Source organism: Stigmatopora nigra, chromosome 1 (assembly GCF_051989575.1).
Source record: "Stigmatopora nigra isolate UIUO_SnigA chromosome 1, RoL_Snig_1.1, whole genome shotgun sequence".
Classification (NCBI taxonomy): domain Eukaryota; kingdom Metazoa; phylum Chordata; class Actinopteri; order Syngnathiformes; family Syngnathidae; genus Stigmatopora; species Stigmatopora nigra.
Window position 1 is genome coordinate 20,420,001 of NC_135508.1, and position 17,037 is coordinate 20,437,037.

At 44.1% G+C, this 17,037-nt stretch overlaps 2 protein-coding genes across 2 annotated transcripts in view; both read right to left on the reverse strand.

Moving 5' to 3' along the window:
• The window catches only part of LOC144193251 (interleukin-17 receptor E), a 7,325-nt gene extending 3,853 nt beyond the window's left edge, over window positions 1-3,472 (reverse strand). The window contains exons 1-11 of the mRNA XM_077712057.1: window positions 3,250-3,472; window positions 2,656-2,671; window positions 2,486-2,575; window positions 2,256-2,344; window positions 2,082-2,174; window positions 1,898-2,000; window positions 1,256-1,404; window positions 1,119-1,187; window positions 684-750; window positions 363-544; window positions 234-281 (exon numbers count right to left, since the gene is read on the reverse strand). Of these exons, the coding sequence (XP_077568183.1) occupies window positions 234-281; window positions 363-544; window positions 684-750; window positions 1,119-1,187; window positions 1,256-1,404; window positions 1,898-2,000; window positions 2,082-2,174; window positions 2,256-2,344; window positions 2,486-2,575; window positions 2,656-2,671; window positions 3,250-3,390 (1,047 nt within the window). The 5' untranslated portion in view covers window positions 3,391-3,472. The remainder of the gene's footprint in view (window positions 1-233; window positions 282-362; window positions 545-683; window positions 751-1,118; window positions 1,188-1,255; window positions 1,405-1,897; window positions 2,001-2,081; window positions 2,175-2,255; window positions 2,345-2,485; window positions 2,576-2,655; window positions 2,672-3,249) is intronic.
• A 1,254-nt stretch (window positions 3,473-4,726) lies between these two features.
• Window positions 4,727-16,895, reverse strand: brpf1 (bromodomain and PHD finger containing, 1). Its single transcript, XM_077724151.1, has 16 exons — window positions 16,265-16,895; window positions 14,325-15,097; window positions 13,784-13,973; window positions 13,336-13,623; window positions 12,023-12,540; window positions 10,653-10,842; window positions 10,402-10,533; window positions 10,188-10,316; window positions 9,608-9,983; window positions 8,757-9,059; window positions 8,319-8,597; window positions 7,513-7,660; window positions 6,809-6,942; window positions 6,616-6,731; window positions 6,392-6,546; window positions 4,727-5,381 (listed from the first exon to the last, which is right to left on the reverse strand). Exons 2-16 carry the CDS (start codon window positions 15,050-15,052, stop codon window positions 5,198-5,200), a joined length of 3,870 nt encoding a protein of 1,289 aa, XP_077580277.1. The 5' UTR covers window positions 15,053-15,097; window positions 16,265-16,895; the 3' UTR covers window positions 4,727-5,197.
• Window positions 16,896-17,037: the final 142 nt, after the last annotated feature.

Genomic DNA, 17,037 nt, shown 5'->3' on the forward strand with positions numbered 1-17,037 from the left:
TAATAAAACTAAATAGATTTCCTTGTGATAATACGTCAGAAAAACTAAGTCAACTCACTACATTTTTACGCATTTTAACTTTGCTCACTAAAGTGCTCCTTGAGGACACCATTCCTTTTTCCAAGTGCTACTTGGTGTCCAAAGGACATTTAGGAAACCTAAATTTCTAATTAATAGCTACGGTATATCAATCCCAATCGTCCCAATGACCCGAGGTTGCAACATTTCCTCACCTTGACGCACATGCGAGGGTGTTTGTCCACCAAAGACGTATTGTAAACCTGCAAGGTGGACAAAGCAACCATTAATCATCATTGAGCTGTAAATAGTCCAGAACCAATCTATTTTTGTGCGGCGAGTACCAGGTTTGGGCCTTGTTGTTGCGCCAGCAGTGTGGCGTTGGCGACGGGGATGCAGAGGTTTTCCTGAATCCTCCAGCAGAGGGAAGTAGAGATTGGAAAGTATCGGGCGGGACACTCGGTGCTCAACGTCAGACTAGACTCGTAGACAGTCAACTCGGAGGACAACCACACGTCTTCCACTTCTGTGAATAAGCAAACATTTACTCATGGGGTGCCTTTGACGGCAATCGACATCCTTTCAAAGTCTGAGTGGATTGGACATCTGTGGACCACATTGACAGCTGAAGAATTCAAAGTGAAAGCATTTTCCCACTTACTCACCTAGCAGGGGGGGTGCTTGTAAAGGGCACACCGTTTTTCGAGGGGGGTCTTCGTGGATGTAGTAGACCTGTCAACACAGGAGAGAAAAGCTCATTGTCAAAGCACCATTGTTTAAAAAATAATAATAATTGACACCCAAAGAAATGCACTACAAACTGCATTTAATAACATTTTCAGATTTTGACCTGAGCAAACTCTTTAGGTGACAAACTCCAACTCGTGAAAATTGAGAAGTGCAACAGAATGTAGTTTGAGCTCAAGCTTCTTGTGCAGTCCATATTCAGTTATATTTTCATAATTTGCTACAATTTAGACAGACCAAATATTATTTTTCTAATATTTTTGTTTTGTTGCATCTTGGCGCAAGAGATGAAGGTGAGTGGTGCTAAAGTGCATTCATGCAATAACGTGAAATGAAATGGAAAATGAACTTACTTGTACGCAGACACACGGAAGCATATACGGGATTTTGAGCAGAGCAGAATGCAAATGAGTTGGATCAATCTAAAAAGACAAAAATCATTAAAAAAAGTTACCAATTTGGTACTCTATGGGTTCCAACAGGCACTTACCGTGATGATGTTGGAATGTGAGCCTTGTACGCAGTGGTGTGCACTCCGTTTGTAGCACAACCTGGCATGCACTTTCTGGTCAGACTCGACGGTGACGTTGATGGATTTAGATGCCAGATCCAAAGACAAGTTAAACCTGGGCACAGCATCTATAAAAAAAAGATTTAAGTAAGACACGTGAAGTGATCAAAAGGGACTTTGGCACAGCGTTGTTGTTTTTTTTTTTTTAAATCTGCACATTCACACAATCATTTACTGACTGAGCACAGTAAATGATTGCCTCTCACAAGGAAGAAACTGTTTGACATACTAGGAATAGTTTTTGTGGCATGAGAAATGAGCATAGAGAAAGTCAACCAAAAAAATGGGACTCTACAGAACAAAACTGAGCAGATGTCGTTCTGCCATGTTTTTGATTTTGAATTGGTTGATGATATAAAACTTATTTTGCTTAAAGCAACGTTGGGAAAAATGTTCTGTCCCCACTGCAGTTAGTCAGTCTGGTTTAGTTTTTGGCACATCTGAAGAGTCACATTGTTGCCAATCACATTCTTAAGTCAATCGCTAATTGAAGTTCAAATAGATTTGACGTCTATCTCGGTCAATGCCACTTGAACATTATCGCTTTCTGAGACGGCTTACTTGGATGCAGGGATGTGGTGCTACACCGTTGCGACTGAGTAATGTAAGACACGATGACTGGATGCCGAGGCTCAACTTCCACGCAGTCGTACATCAGCTCCCACTGCAAGAAGACCAAAAACAAGGTCAACCCAGTTGCTTTGAAACACCAAAACTTTTTCAAAAAGTAACACAATATAACAACCAAAGTTTCCGTGTTGTTGACGCGTGGCCCATGTTGTGCAGAGATGTCGTGACACCACACCCGGATTTCATTGGTGCCCTTCTTCATGCGCCACTGCAACGACCAATCAGATACGCCAAAAAAATATGACATGACACCCACAGAAAATGTCTCTAGAAAGGTCAGCCTGCAAACCTTTTTCTTTGTTCTGTTGTATTTTATAACAGGCAGGAGAATTTCTTTTCTTGCTGACACAATCCCAATGGTTGGAGCCTGATTTAAGTCTGGAAAGGGGACACACGTCATTACAGGTGCAAAGATTTAATGTCATGGGGTTTTTGGTGGGGATGCATTGTTTGTCCCATAAGAAATGATATGACATTTCTAAGAATTCGAAAAGATAAGACTTTACCGCCACGTTCTACCTTCGTCTTTGATCCAAACACGGATGGTGATGCAGTTCTTTTCGGATTGGCGAAGGCTCATTTTAACTGGGCACCCATTTGTCTCTAGAGCTGTAGTTCAACAACAGGTCATCAGTCAAAAACAAAATCACAAGAAGAATAGAAACACAAACAGCAAAAACATGACTGACCCTTCATCTGGGACTTCTTCAGTTGAGTTGGAAGAAAGGAAAACAAGAAAAAAATGTATTAGATTTTTGGCTGTTGTGTCATTGAACAAGAGATCTGCTTCATAGTATTTTCAAGTGAATTTCTTAAATTTTGCAGATTCATTTTTATTTATTTTATTATGTGTTATTGCAGACTTTGTTATAATGTCACTGTCGATTGTGGGTGAGTAAAGATGTACATTTCAAGGAAACAGTAATGTTGTGTGGAAAATGAAATGTTTGGTTTTCTTTATATTTTCTTTACCTTTTCATTGGTATAAACATTTGAGTGCTTTTTCATCCTTCCCCCCAAAACACGTAAAAAAATACGGTATGGCATCGGTACAACGCTAATATAAACAGGAGTCTAGATTAAAAAAAAGATTGCAATTTATTTTGTTGTACTTTACGACAGGATTCCTGTTAATGATCGATCCTCAAATGTCGTGAAAAAAACAGAAGTCACTAGAGGACATGGAACAGATAGCTCCCGAGCTACTTTTCAAATTTAATATACACGAGGCAGTAACGTCAAAGTATTACTCAACAAGTCGAAGTCGACATTGACTCACTCACCTGGCAAGAAAGGCTCGCATTTGGTTGGAGAAGGAGTTCAGTCGGGAGCGGCATGTGCGCGATGACTGCGACCACCACGGCGACGGCCAGTGCTCCCCGACGCCGCCAACACTTTACGCCGCTCCCGCTTTCCGAACTCATCGTAGGCCGGCAGTGGGGAGAAAAAGACGGCACGTCCGTAGTAGCCGAGATATGACGTGCTGCTCAAAGTAGGAGTGTAAGCGTGGGCTAGTCACTTTCGTAGAATGGGCGGATTTGACTCCGCCTCTCAAGGTAGCCACGTGACAGGTGGACAATAACAACAATAGTTGTAATTACTACCTAGATTTTTCTTGCCTTAGTATGACATTTTTTAACCCCTAACACCTTGAGAGCTGTATTTTAACCAATCACATTTAATGTATGGCCACAAGGAGACAAACAATTATTTACGCTCACACCCATAACTAGGGGCAATTTAGAGTGTCCAATCAGCCTACCATGCATCTCTTTGGAATGTGGGTAAACCAGAGTACCTAGAGAAAACCCACGCAGGCCCGGGGGAGAACATGCAAACTCCACACAGGTGGATTGACCTGGATTTGAACCTAAGTACCCCACTGTTAGGCCGACGCTGTACCCACACATTCACCGGGCCACCGTGATTTATTGTACTTGTACTGATTTATTGTACTATGTACTTGTTTTCTTCCAGGGTTTTATGTACATATATTTGAAGATACCTTGAAACAGATCAATGCAAATTCTGGGATCTATGGATAAGTGGCTCAAGTTTTTTTATATATTTTTTTAAGATTCATAATGAAAATATTATTTACCGGTTATGAAAAAAAACATAAGGAAGTAGGAAAATGTTTCTGTAATGAGCGAATGCTAAAGTGAGAATTAGAGCAGGTATTTGTTACACCTTGAATTGTCAAATCACTTCTTCACTCATGTTGGTTGCAGTGAGCTGAAAAATATTTTCCTCTTCACCTGACTTCAGATCTAACAAACACTATTATCGGTGATAGACGACCAATTTGTTTGAACTGGAAGGGTTGCCAAACCTCCAAGACTAAAATAAACCTGAATTTCCAGTAGAGTTTCAACCACATCATAAGGTTATAACTATGTATTACCATTGGAACTAATCAAAATAGCTCACAGCCTGAAGTTGCATATTCAGCAATTGAAGCTTCTTTTGCGGGGGACATACGTGTATGACACGCACGGTCAGACCAGAAAGCCCAACGAGGTCACATCCTGTATTGACTGGCTGTGTTCTCAAATCACCTTCATTTGGTAGAGCAGGGCTTTACACAGGAAGAAAAAAATAAGGTATTAAATGGCCACAAGTATAAAAGTAGTTTACCAGAAGATCACTGCCTGTCATTGGGAACAATAGACATGTAATTGTATTGAACTGGATGGGTGCATTCAAGTTCACAAAAGTGCAATCGACCACACGCGCAGGAGAAAAAAAAGGCTTCCTTCATTTAGTTTGTTTCTTTTTTTATTAAACTTCTATTCTTATGCAATCTGTATTCATATAAATGTTCTAAAGCGCTTAACCAGGGACTAAGAGAGTGATGCTATCGTGCGCTTCACTTTGGTCACTGACCTAACAACCTGTGCGACAATACAAAAATCTTAAAAACGGGACATAGTGAGATTACAAGTGACAAATAAAATTTAAAAAACACGGCCAAATGTCTGAAGAAGCAGAACACATAATAAATTAGTGGAAACTGGGCCATTGTTGGGGCCGTAAGAAGCGTGTCGGTCGGATGTTTGCGTAAACGTTTTGGTTGGCCCCAACGTGAGGCCTTCTGCATCTTCTGCCACCTTCACTATAATTTGGATTTCATTCAACATGATGAGTTGGCCCTCGTGGATTGTTTCCACGCGTGTGAATTCCATGATTACACAGCTGCGCTTTAGGCAACTGTGACACAGCAGTGGCTTTTTAGTCGCTGTCAGAGGTCTCGCTACTGGGATCCCCCTGCACTTTGCTGCGGTGCTGCATGGCCCGATGGTAGGCCACCTGCACCGACTTCCGGATGTTGGACTTTCTGCCCTCCAGCATTTTCTCTTTGTCCAGCTCCTGGTCCACGCCCAGTGGCACCAGCTTGGAGCGTGGCAGCCACTGCCTGCATGTACACAAAAAAAAAGAGGATTGGCAACTTAGCTCCGGTGCCGTTGAACTTGTTTTTCCAGTGGTTGAGCATTGAGTGTTTTTCTTCTTTTTTTGTGTTTAAGGGATTGATTTCACATTCAAACAAGTGCGGAATCCTCTAAAGCAAAAAATAGCACCATCAATCATTACAATTCTGGTAATTAACATGATTTTTTTTTATCATAGAATCTCATTTTGCCTCTCCGGTAGCTTCCTCAGCAGTTCGACTAGCATCCTCTTGGCTGAGAATTGATCATTCCAGCTTTGAAATGCGTCACCCTCTTTACAAGCGTCCAAAGAAGCTAAGCCAGGAAGGAGAAGTAAAGAATTTGCTGTAACACAATCCTTAAGGCTTGTTGTTGTAACTAGCCCAAGCCCAGTATCGTTACTGCTTTCTAGCCTGTGACACAAACATTGGGGCTTCAGAACTCTTTAAATTACTGTAATTTTGCTAATAATCCCATACTTAAGAGTCTTCAAATTCGAATATTCAGTGGAGTAGAAGGCCAAGTGCCATGAGGCCCTGACCCACCTTTTACAAAAGCTTAGACTGCCGTTATGACATGATTATATTGGAGTGATTTTTGCAACATTGTTACATCACCTACTAGTGACAAGTAACTAAATGACTTTGCGATGAAACAAACTTCTCATGTTCCGCCCCCTCCTGCTCGCCTTGACTTAATTCAAAAAAACACTTGGCCTATTTCTGTGATATGTTCTTTCATGATTTGTTCCGTTTCCATGAAAGCAGGGCCACACGCAGCTTGCGTTCACACACTCTGAAAAGCCCCTTATGGGGGTGATGTGGTTTGACTGTTGAAATACGACGCGATTCCAGCATTAGCGTGCTAATTAACTTTCCATTCACAATAGACCAAAACTGGTTCAAAAAGACCGTCATCCACCCAATTTCTTCGTAGTATAAAGTACATCATCATGACAACAGAATAAGAAGAGACAACAAATAGACAAAACACTTACCAGGTTCTTTTGTTATCAAAGAAGAGGACCAGGAAGAGGTGTTCTCGGGCTTCCTGGGTCATTTGCTCTCCGAGCTTAAGAACATCCAAAGGGGGGACAGGAATGGGGACGCCTCGGTGGAATACCCCCTCCCTGGGCATTTTGGGGTCAATGATCTGCAGACAAGTGTCAGTCAACGTGTTAAACGAATAACGGCTGGGCATTGCAACATTGCGTCGACTCACCAGAGCAGGATAGGACGGGTAACCTCTGCACTTGGCCCACACCAAGTCCAGCGCATCCAACGACGAGTAATCGTCCGACGTCATCCAGCATCCCGACCTGGCCCGACCGCGGACCACTGATGGCCAAAGGGTGAGAACGATCAACACAGATCCACTTTTCCACCGTTCTTTCACTTCGAAGGCTTTAACTCACGGTGCGAAACACTCCGGGAGCCTGGCACAGTATACGACTCATTTTCCGTGCCGGACGTCTCCTCGCTGCTGTCTTCCTGGAAGGCTGAGCGCGAGAATGACGCCTTCCCTCTGCCTTGCTTTGAGGGTGTCGTGCTGTCGACAAAAATGGAAGTGGAGAAAAAAAAATGCAAAAATCAACAAATTACGTAGCAAGACTGAGCCCCTTCCAACTTCTGCATTAGACTCAGTGTTGCTGCCTTTAAATGAATTATGCATTTTCTCGAATATAGGCCTTATTCACCAAAAAAAAAGAAAAAAAATGGATCAAGGGTACAGCGTGTATGCGCACAAATTAGACTTGACAAAAATAAATAATAATAATGATTTTTCTTAAGATTTTACCTTCAAAGTAACACATTTGTAATCCTATTAAAACCATGAATATGGAGGTGAAAATTGTGAATCAAGGGGCATTTTAAATTGTAATTTCAATGATTTTAAGGCAATCTTAAGGATAGGGCTTATAAGCGGACACGGCTAATAAGGAAGAAAATACGGTAGTAATACAGTGGTACCTCTACTTTACCATATGTTTACATTTTCTGTTCTGTCAATTTGAAATGTGTCGACTCATTTTTTTAAATTAAATAAATAAATAAATAAAAATAATAAATCCATATAATCGTAATTCTCTTGATCCCACAATACAACACAGCAGCTGACCTCGTCCGGTCGGAGGCGGCGCTGCTGCTGCTGCTGGTGGTCGACTCAGAGTCTGAGCTCGAACGCGGAAGACGCGTGTCGTTTCGGTACACTCGGAAGCTCTCCGTGACAGGCTGGTTGCCTCCGTCAAAACCGTTAGTCGGGAGACCTGCGCAAACAAGACCGAGTCAATAGAAAAACAGGATTGATTCAACAAGTTGCCTTTACAAATTGTTTGGACAGGCAAAAAAAACAAATAAAACTAAATGAAACAAGGATCAGTAGAAATACTCTAACACAACTGATGTACTGATCCTCAAAGTATAGTACAAATATTGAATGTGGTATTAAACATTCCCATGTCAACTGAGGACACACAGGAGGATTTTTGTTTTGCTACCTTGTATTTTTGTCGGTTTATTTAAATGTTATAATTATGCGCCTTGTTCATCTTCACTGTATGAAATATTACAATAAGACAATCGAGATGGCCAGGGATATTGTGAAAAGAAACAACAATAAATAGTTTTGTAATCCCTTAATTCCTATGCAGATACTCTAAATTAACCGAGTTAGACTGGGGTGCAAAAATATGTGATCGAGAAAAACTACCTTGTATAATATTAAATCCAAGTCCTTTCTTAAATCTATGCTCGGTGGGCTAAAGTAATAACTTTAATATTGAAAGTAGATTACTAAATTTACATTTAGAAAATAATCTAGCATTCGATTAAAAATACACAAGTCTGTTTGATGTGACTGTTGGAGTATAAAAAACCCCACAAAAAAACAGAGTACAATTAATTTACTGCGTGTGTTTGCAGTACCTGGCAGCAGGTCGTCATTGTCACTGTCGGTGTCCGAAGTGGAGCTGGTATGTGGGCTGCGGGCTCGCTTTCTCTGCCTGCTCGGCGAAAGCATTGGCAACTGAGGGGGCCCTATGGGGCTGGGAAGAACCCCTGCCGTGGCATAGCCAGGGTCACGGTTTTTAGGGGGTCGTCCGGGCCTTTTTGGAGGTCCGGCCATTTTAGGATTCTTCTTGGAGAAGAGGACAGATGTCCGTCTGCCAACCTCTGGAGCCAAGGCACACGACGACACGCTGATATCTGTTGTAGTACAGAAAACATAAGAAAACGCTTAGACAAAATGCCAGTCAATTTTGCAAAAGAATATCCCAAAAGCACCAGTCAAATGACATTTCAAGGCTGACAGAATATTGCGTCTATGTATAGTCAGTTCAATGAGTATTTGTACGAACAACTGACCTTTTCCTCCCAGCTCTTGACTGCTGCTCTCTTCACCTTCGTCGTGGTGGCCCGCAGATGTGTGATGAGGAAGCGATCCCCGATCTCCTCCCCCGCCTCCGAGGGTATCCCTGCCCCCTGAGCCACCCTCTCGCTGGTGCGCCAGCTTCCTTTTGATGATGCTGAGCTCCTTGCGAAGAGCTTTGGCACGACGAGACTGGCCGATACTGTGCTTCCCCGAGCTAACCTCCTCCAGACGCGCCTGTACGTAAAGCAGCTGCTCCTCCAGAGGCAGACGCCGCCTGTTTTCCGGCACCAGGAGCTCTGTGGAGAAAGAGCAGGGATGAAAGGATTTGCGGGTTCTGTCATAAAGAGGTTGCCTAGTTTAGCTTTGGCAAGAAAACTTGGTATGCACCTGAAACCCTCTCTAAACTTAACAGCTCCATGTTTATCAACCCAAATCCTTAAATTTTCAAATTCAACAGTTTAATGTTTCGACCCATTTGCGACAATTCTCAGTAAATTTAGATATTTATTTTTTAAGGAGTGGCTTAAATCCATAGTTGAGTAGTCATCTCTCGACCCCTATATTGTGCAATCAATTTCTTAATGTGCTGTAAGTACCTTTTTAATCTTCCAGGGTTTTTTTTTATTTTTACATTTAGCGGTTCTTTTTGCTGCTTAACAGCAAGATGAAAAGCGTTGACAGAAACAACTACTGAATATCAAAACATGGTCAAATAAAGTTCAGGTCCATTAAGATTTCAACCTGGAGTCAATTACAATTTACATTGTTTTGGAAAATTCCAATTGTGATTGGCAACTCCATTTTTTTCTTCCTAGCAACTACAAACGGCAGTCAGCCGGCTCACCCTCTTCATTGGACGATAAGGGCCAGTCTCGTTCTCTTTCCCGTTCCCTCTCCCGTTCCCGTTGGCGTTCCCTCTCGTGCTCCCGTCGGGTCTCGGGACTGGCCTCCCGAGGCAAGTGCATGCCGCTCTCATAGTCGAAGCCGATCCTGTCCGCTTGGCGCCTGGCACTCCGGATGACGACTCCGCCCATCTCTCGAAGGCGCAGGGCGGCCCGATAAAACACCGTGTCCTTAGCGTTGTACTTGAGGCAGTTGTTGACGATGAGACCAAAGTCCCCCTCGAAGGCCTCAAAGGTCAGGTATCGATGAGATTCCAAAAGGTTCCACATAGTCTGGAAATCCATAGGAGTGTCGATGTGGTCGAGATAATCGGGGACCTGCAGCCACAGTCGGCAAGTGAGTTTTAAACCAAATGCGCGGTTCTTCTCTCTCGATTATTTACAACAACAACAAAAATCGTATTCATGCTATATATTGCATCAACAGTTTTAAAAGATACTGAAATAAAATATTGTGGAGTTTTGCAAGTATTGGCTTAACAGAAAACGAATGTATGTACATTTATGAATATATTCACAGACCTCCGCAAGGGGTACGGGCTCCGTAAAGAAGTTGTTAATGTCTCTTTCCTGTAACTGCTCCAGTGTACTCCTCAGGAGTACCAAGAGGGGCGTCAGCTGCATTTCAAGGGCCATCTGCTGCATTTTAATCTGAAAACAGAAAGACATGTTGAGCTAAAAAGAATAAACAACACATTGTTTCCCATGTCGTGATGCCCTCTCAGTGCAGTCTCACCGTCTCCCTTTTAAGTTTTTCTCTCTTACGGATGAGTTCCACCAGCAGCCTGGCTCTTTCCAAGTCGTGTCTCAGTCGTTGCCAAGCCTTCAATTGCTCCTTCAAAACTGTTTGCTTCTCCTCGCCTTCTCTCTGGGGGGAGCAAAACCACATGTGAACATGAAACGGGTCCCAAGTAAAATACTAAAGTGCCCGTTGTTTGGGGGAAAAAAATAAATAAACACTTGCCAGGGGAAAATGGCGCGACATACCAGAGGAAGCTGCGTCGAAGGCTGCGGCGGCACTGGCTCTATGTGTCGCTGTGACTGCAGGTGTGTTTGAAGACGGCGCAACAGGGGGACACCGTTGCGGCTTTGCCTCTTAAGGGTCCAGTAGCTGTGAAGCCGTTGCATGAACTGGCTCTTCCTGGGCACCGTTAAGTTGCTGGTGATTTTGCTCAACCTAAATCAAATCAAACAAAGAGTTGACCATCCGGTTCAGTTGTGATGACCAAATAATGCGTTCGGGACCTCCGCAAATGATTAAACTAAGTTTTTCAGTCCTTTTTGCATAAATTAATGCTCTGCCAGCAACTGGATGGCAAAATTCAAAACAGGTTATTGAGCCCTTAAATAAGATTTACAGTTCAAATTCCATGCCTTTCTTCCTCGTAAATTGCTCTTCAGCCTACTCCGGTTTGAAAGCAATGAAATCTTAAAATGGGACATACAGGAGTAACTATGGGCTCGAATTCCCATCTTTGAAAAGAGAAAATGGCACCTCATAATGGGGAATGGTGGATACATTTTGAGAGAATGTTGAAAATGGTACCTCATAATGGTGATTGGTGAATGTGTTTTGCTTGGCCACCAGCGTTTTAGCTCTGGGCACAGAGCAAAATGAGTGCACAAACGGCAAATTATCGGATGATGAGCCTGAGGATGCAGAAAACGCATCAAAAACGACCCAGGAAACAGTGCTAAGGAAAACATTATTCATGACCGTTTGCTGCACTTTTGTCTCATAGAACTCCAGCGTTCACTTGTCTACTCCTTCTGAGGTGTCATTTTGATCCCATGTTAAAATGAAAACGGTACAAGGAGGGAAAACTGAAAAATAGCCACTTTGAATGAACGAGGAAATGCATGGGTCAACATTCTGTTGTGAATTTTGCCTTTACATTAATTTGTGCAAAACCAAAACGCACAGGCTGACTTTTACAATCCCAAGATTTAAAAAACAAAGGGGGGGGGGGGGGGGTGAACTAACTGCCAGCCCTAGCGTAGTTCTCTCAGTTCAAATGTACTGAATGGCTGCTAGTAACAAGCTCAGCAACAGTTAATGTGAAAGGATTCAATTAATCCCACGATTAGTTTTTTTGCCACAATGCTCAAATTGAAACTGATGACCTTAGTCAATGACCAAAAATCAGATTTATGTTTATTAAAAAGCTAAATGATAGGAAGAGGAAAACATGTTTAAAAATATTTGTACTTAACTTCCTCATCAAACTAATTATAACATACTTAAAAAGGACACTCGAGTGTCCTTGCATTAGGAGTCATATATTAATGTATTATTGCAATTCAGGACCCTGTTTGTAAATCTTTGGGACATGCAGTCAGTTCGGCGTAACGGTTACCTATGAGGGGGGATACACGGTACAGAGACCACCGGAGCGGCAGCTCTTCTTTCAGCCAAAATCTTCCTTGCTCTTTTCATCTTTAGCCTAGACTTAGCCTTGGCACGCTTGGAGCGTTCCGAGCTCCAACCCCGGGAGTCTTCGTCATGGCAGACGGAGGGCTCGTCGTCCTCTTCTGGTTCGCCTTCGCTCGGAGACGAGGCGCCGCTGGTGCCGCCCACCCCTCCGAGGGGACGGGCGGATCCGGGGGGCGTGTGGATGTCGCAGTAAGCCGTCTTGCGGACACTGAAGGAAGTCCCGTTGGCGCCCGTTTCTCGGACGGGCTCCATTTTCATGTAGAGACCCGCCTGCTGCGCGCACGTGACGTGGAAGGCCGTGTAGCAGTTGGCTTTGTGACATTGAATGCAAGCGCCGGAGCCCCGCTGTTTACAGATGTAGCAGGTCAGCTTCCAGCGGGCGGGGGGGATGTGTTCAATGCTGTCGATAGGCTCCAGGAAGACCGTGTTGGCGAAGCACACCTGCACATACAGCAGGTGTCACTCTACAATGTCAGTGCGAGTTTCCTCATAGTATTATTATCATTTCTTTTGTTTGCAAATTTCCAAACACCCACTGATTGTTGAACACTGTAACAGCCTAATGTACATACATGAAGCTGAGTTGATTTTACTACAATGTGTCTGGCAAGACTTTTTAAATTATTTTAACACATTACAAACCAATTTAACGCAGTGAAAATAATTTAAGAAAATTATCATCATCTTGAAATTATCAGGGATGAGTATTCAAAGGCCATTTCAATGTTTGTTTGAAACTGTACAACCTAGCCTTATGAAATGCAATACCAATTTGAGCATTCAAGTTAAGAAAAAGTGACACAGAAGGTGAATTATTGAATCAAGAAAAACCACTGGATTCCTTCGAATATATTTAAGTCTTGTGACTAAGATTCTACCAATGACAAATTTCAAAAAAAATCCAACAAATAAGAAACACATTTTGTTGGTAGCCAATTAAAAATGTTCATTTGTTTAAAATGATTTCATTCTGAATTCACCAAGTGCCTAAATGGCAGTGTTTACCTGCTCGAGGTCGCTGTCACTTGCCCATGTCTGCCAATACACATTTTTTTGGGGTGTCACCCTGTATAAATCTGATCTTAAAATGGATTTTTTCTCTCTCACCATAAGTTAACAGAAGTCTTGATCTCTGTAAGCTTTGGTCTGGAGAAAATCTCAGGTAAAAACACAACTATAACAAAACATTGTTGGCATCATGTCTCGTTGCTTGGTGTGGGGAGTGTGGAAACTCACCTCCGGTATCCAGAGGGCGCACACGACGTGAGCCCATCGCGCGTCGTCCGTCTGTTTGAAGGCTCCTCCCTTGTTGGGACAGAGGGCACAGTCCACCGCCCGACTGGGTGACTGCAGACAGCGGCGACACAACCACTGGCCCTCCGGGATGTACGGTACTCCGTAGCACTCCTGGTGGACGGCCAGGTTACACATGTCGCAGAAAAGGATCACGTTGCTATTCTGGCACTCTCCGTCGTTACAGATGCAGCAAACGGCGTCCTCGTCAATCAGGGTGCTCGGGTCCGCCTGGTATAAACCGGAGTGATGCCTTTTTTAAATACATGTTGTAGCATATTCAAATGTATTTACAGCTAGGATTTCTGGACAATCAAACAGAATTGACCGAGCTTAGGGAACAAAAGTCGTTGGTGAGTAAGCTTACACTTGTCCACGCTCATAATCATACCTTGTTATGGCTTTCAAAGTAAGACTCCTTTTCAAGCCTGTCCATGAGGTACTCGAAGACCTCCTGAGGAATGGGAGTGACACCATCGAGCCGCCGCTTGTCGTTCATGATGTCGAGCCAGATGTAGTCCTCCTCATCAATGTCGTACTCCACCTCTTCATCTAGTTCCTCCACAGACTTGTCGATATATCTGCGAAAAAATGCATGAAACGTTACGTCGGAGAGTGTTGGTGCGACAGGAGGGGTCGGCGAGCGCACGACAAATAAAGGAGCCGCTTTGACTTAAATGCTGATTTGATATTAATGAGCCATTCCTTTGGTTGGGGTAAATAAAAGCCTGTGGTGTAAGCGAGCTCAGCCATTGAGCGTCAGCCTTTTGTGTCGCCAAAATTTCACATTAGTGGATGTGGCAGCTTTAAAACGATATTTCTGCCTTGTTGTTGAGTGATTTTTGCCATTCTCTGAAAATCGGACGGAGATTAGTACACAGCAAGCACACATGGTAAAGGCAAATGGCGGTGGCTTTAAATATGAATCTGACCTGTAATAGGACGTTGGACGAGGAGGTGCGTCGGGCCTCTCTTGGTCCAGTTCTCGAAAGACGGCCTCAGGAAGTTTGACGGCGGGTCCCGACTGAGCGCCGTGGTGATGAGATGAACTTTCCTTCTTCTTCTCCTTGCTTTTATGCTTCCCCGACTTGGGCGTGGCTTTGCCTCCGTTGGGAGACGGCATGTCAGATCTGTCCTTACTGACCCCACCCGTTTCGCCTCCGCCATCGCTACCGTTACAAACGCCTCCAGAGTGGACGCCTGTGATGGATGGCGGGCCGTTCTCGGCATCGCTGTCCTCCTCAGACACAACGTCGATGTTCTCAAAGATGCTGATGCGGTGAATGCGTCCTTGGATCTCCAGCTCCACCATGCGCTGCGCCTGGGCGTACGTCATCGTGTCCCGGCCAGGGGAGTGCGAGGGATCCGAGTGCCCGGGGCTGCCGGGTGTGTTGCCGCCGTGCCCCTGCCCTCCCCCTTGACTGCCGTCGTCCATGTCCATTGAGCCGGCTAGTGACGCGCGAGGCGGCCTGCCCTTGCGTTTTTTGTGGGGCGTGGCCTGTACGGGAGGCGGGTTGTCGTGGTCATAGTGGTAAAGGTGGTACTCTATACCGCTGTAGCTCCTGTAGACCTTCCGGCAACTATCCACGGGACACTCGTAGGGCGGCTTGGTGGCCCGCAGGTTGTGACAGAAGGTCTTCACGTCAAAGTCCAGCCCCATCACGCCAATGGCCACGGCGGGCTCAGACGCCGTTCGGGTTTACATCTGGAACCCAGGTCACAATGCAGACTTTAGGCTTGCACTGGTATCACAAGATACATTTCAAATCCAAACGCACTTTGAAAATTCCCAGGTTAAATGAATCGTCATCAATGAGTTAAGTAATATGAAAATATATATACATAATTAAGAGCGTAACTTAGAGCCATTAACCCTGTGTAATTTTGATTTGTTTTTATTTTATGAATGTGTTTTTAATAACAATGTACTAATATGTACATCTCATCTCATTTTTTTTAAACCGCTTTATCCTCATTAGGGTCGCGGGGGGTGTGCCATGCCAGCTGTCTCCGGGCCAGAGACACCCTGAATCGGTGTCCAATCAGCCTACCATGCATGTCTTTGGAATGTGGGAGGAAACTGGAGTACCCAGAGGAAACCCACGCAGGCATGCAAACTCGACACAGGTGGACATGAGCTGGATTTGAACCCAGGACTACAGAGCTGTGAGGCCAACACACTAACTACTCCCCGCACCGGGCTGCCCAATATGTTCAATTATAAGAAATTATTAGGAAATGATTCATAAAAATAATTGCTAATATTGAAGTATCTTCAAATGTCCAAAAATAATCACTGGCCCTATAAAGGGTCATAAATATAAACTTTTGAATAGCTATTAAAGTAGTGACCACTGTCCCCCAAAGTGTCAGATACTCCAAATAGAATAATTGATAGTATAGTCATGGTGAAGACTTAAGAAAAATAGCGTTGAAAAGCTGCAATTTGTGATTTTGATGCAAGTAGATGGTACAAATAAAAGGAATGTGTAATACTCTCTTTCAGTACACTATATGTACATCCTATTTTTGGGATGCACGTCGAGCGTGCAAATAAAGCTTGCGTTGATGCGTCCTCGCAGAAGAAGGGTAAGACAGCCCATCTGCTGCGAGAAGGGGGCTTTTGATGACCCGCTGCCGAAGCATCACTTCGGTTACTACGGATTAGTTGACGGCAAAACTTCCGCAGCGGGGAAAAAGCGTTCCCTTGAAGCTAACATTAGCTTAGCATGCGGCCACAAGGGAACTCCTTGTCAAATTCCGCTACTATGGGAAATCGAGCCCAGGCAACGTGCATCATTAATGCCCAAAACGCACCCGAGCGGCAGATCGCGTTACCCCCAACGAACCCAAGCGAGAAACGGCCACTTACGCCTCCGCGTTGGCTTGGAAGGAAGCCTTCCGTCGTTTCCAAGGCTTCGAAGGTTCCCACGATTTGAGACGAATGGCTTCAAATCCCTCACGTACGAGTCCAAGCGAGCGTGGGCTTTGCTTTTGTAATGTTTATAAAAGCCCGTGGTCCCCCAAACGTTGCATTGTGTGAGGAAGAACTCAGCCACTCAGTCAATGTGGAGAGTGGAGTTGCTCGCCTTGAACAAAGGCGGCTGCCATTGCTCCAACGTCGTCCTACTGGACGCCCGCTGGCACTTTCGACACAGAGCGGGAATCTTTTCTGCCTACTTTTTTTCTCCTTCTAGAGCTTTAGGTTTATCGCAAAAACACGCGATCTACACGTTTATCAATAAGCAATACCCGCGTCCTTGTTACTTGTCACACCAACCGGAGGAAAAGGAGATACAATACACCAGGTTGTAATGGTGGTCCAGGCAGACATGAACGATGAGAGAGATGAGTTGCTGGCAAATTCAACAATAGCAAAACACACACAAAAAATCAACAAAACACGCAAAAAAATCGCTGCGAGTTGACAAAACGAAACGAAGGTCGCCAATCCACTAGGGGGCGTGACTTACGCGGACAAGACCCACTGGAAAAAACAGAGAAATAACTAGATGGAGCCTAGACAGACTTCAAAAACAACGTGCTTTTGGGCAGCCATGTTGAACAGGGATCAGTTTCAAAAATTGCAGTACACTGAATTCTCAAGATATTGTTGTTTCATTACACACGCCAGACAAGTGTCTA

What these genes read in the sequence shown, in the direction of transcription:
- brpf1 (XM_077724151.1), bottom strand. Translation starts at nt 15,052, where the DNA reads ATGGGGCTGGACTTTGACGTGAAGACCTTCTGTCACAACCTGCGGGCC. An exon ending in CCGTGTATCCCCCCTCATAG is followed by an intron (nt 10,843 to 12,022) that starts GTAACCGTTACG and finishes GATTTGATTTAG; the next exon opens with GTTGAGCAAAATCACCAGCA. An exon ending in AGCCCGTACCCCTTGCGGAG is followed by an intron (nt 9,984 to 10,187) that starts GTCTGTGAATAT and finishes CTGTGGCTGCAG; the next exon opens with GTCCCCGATTATCTCGACCA.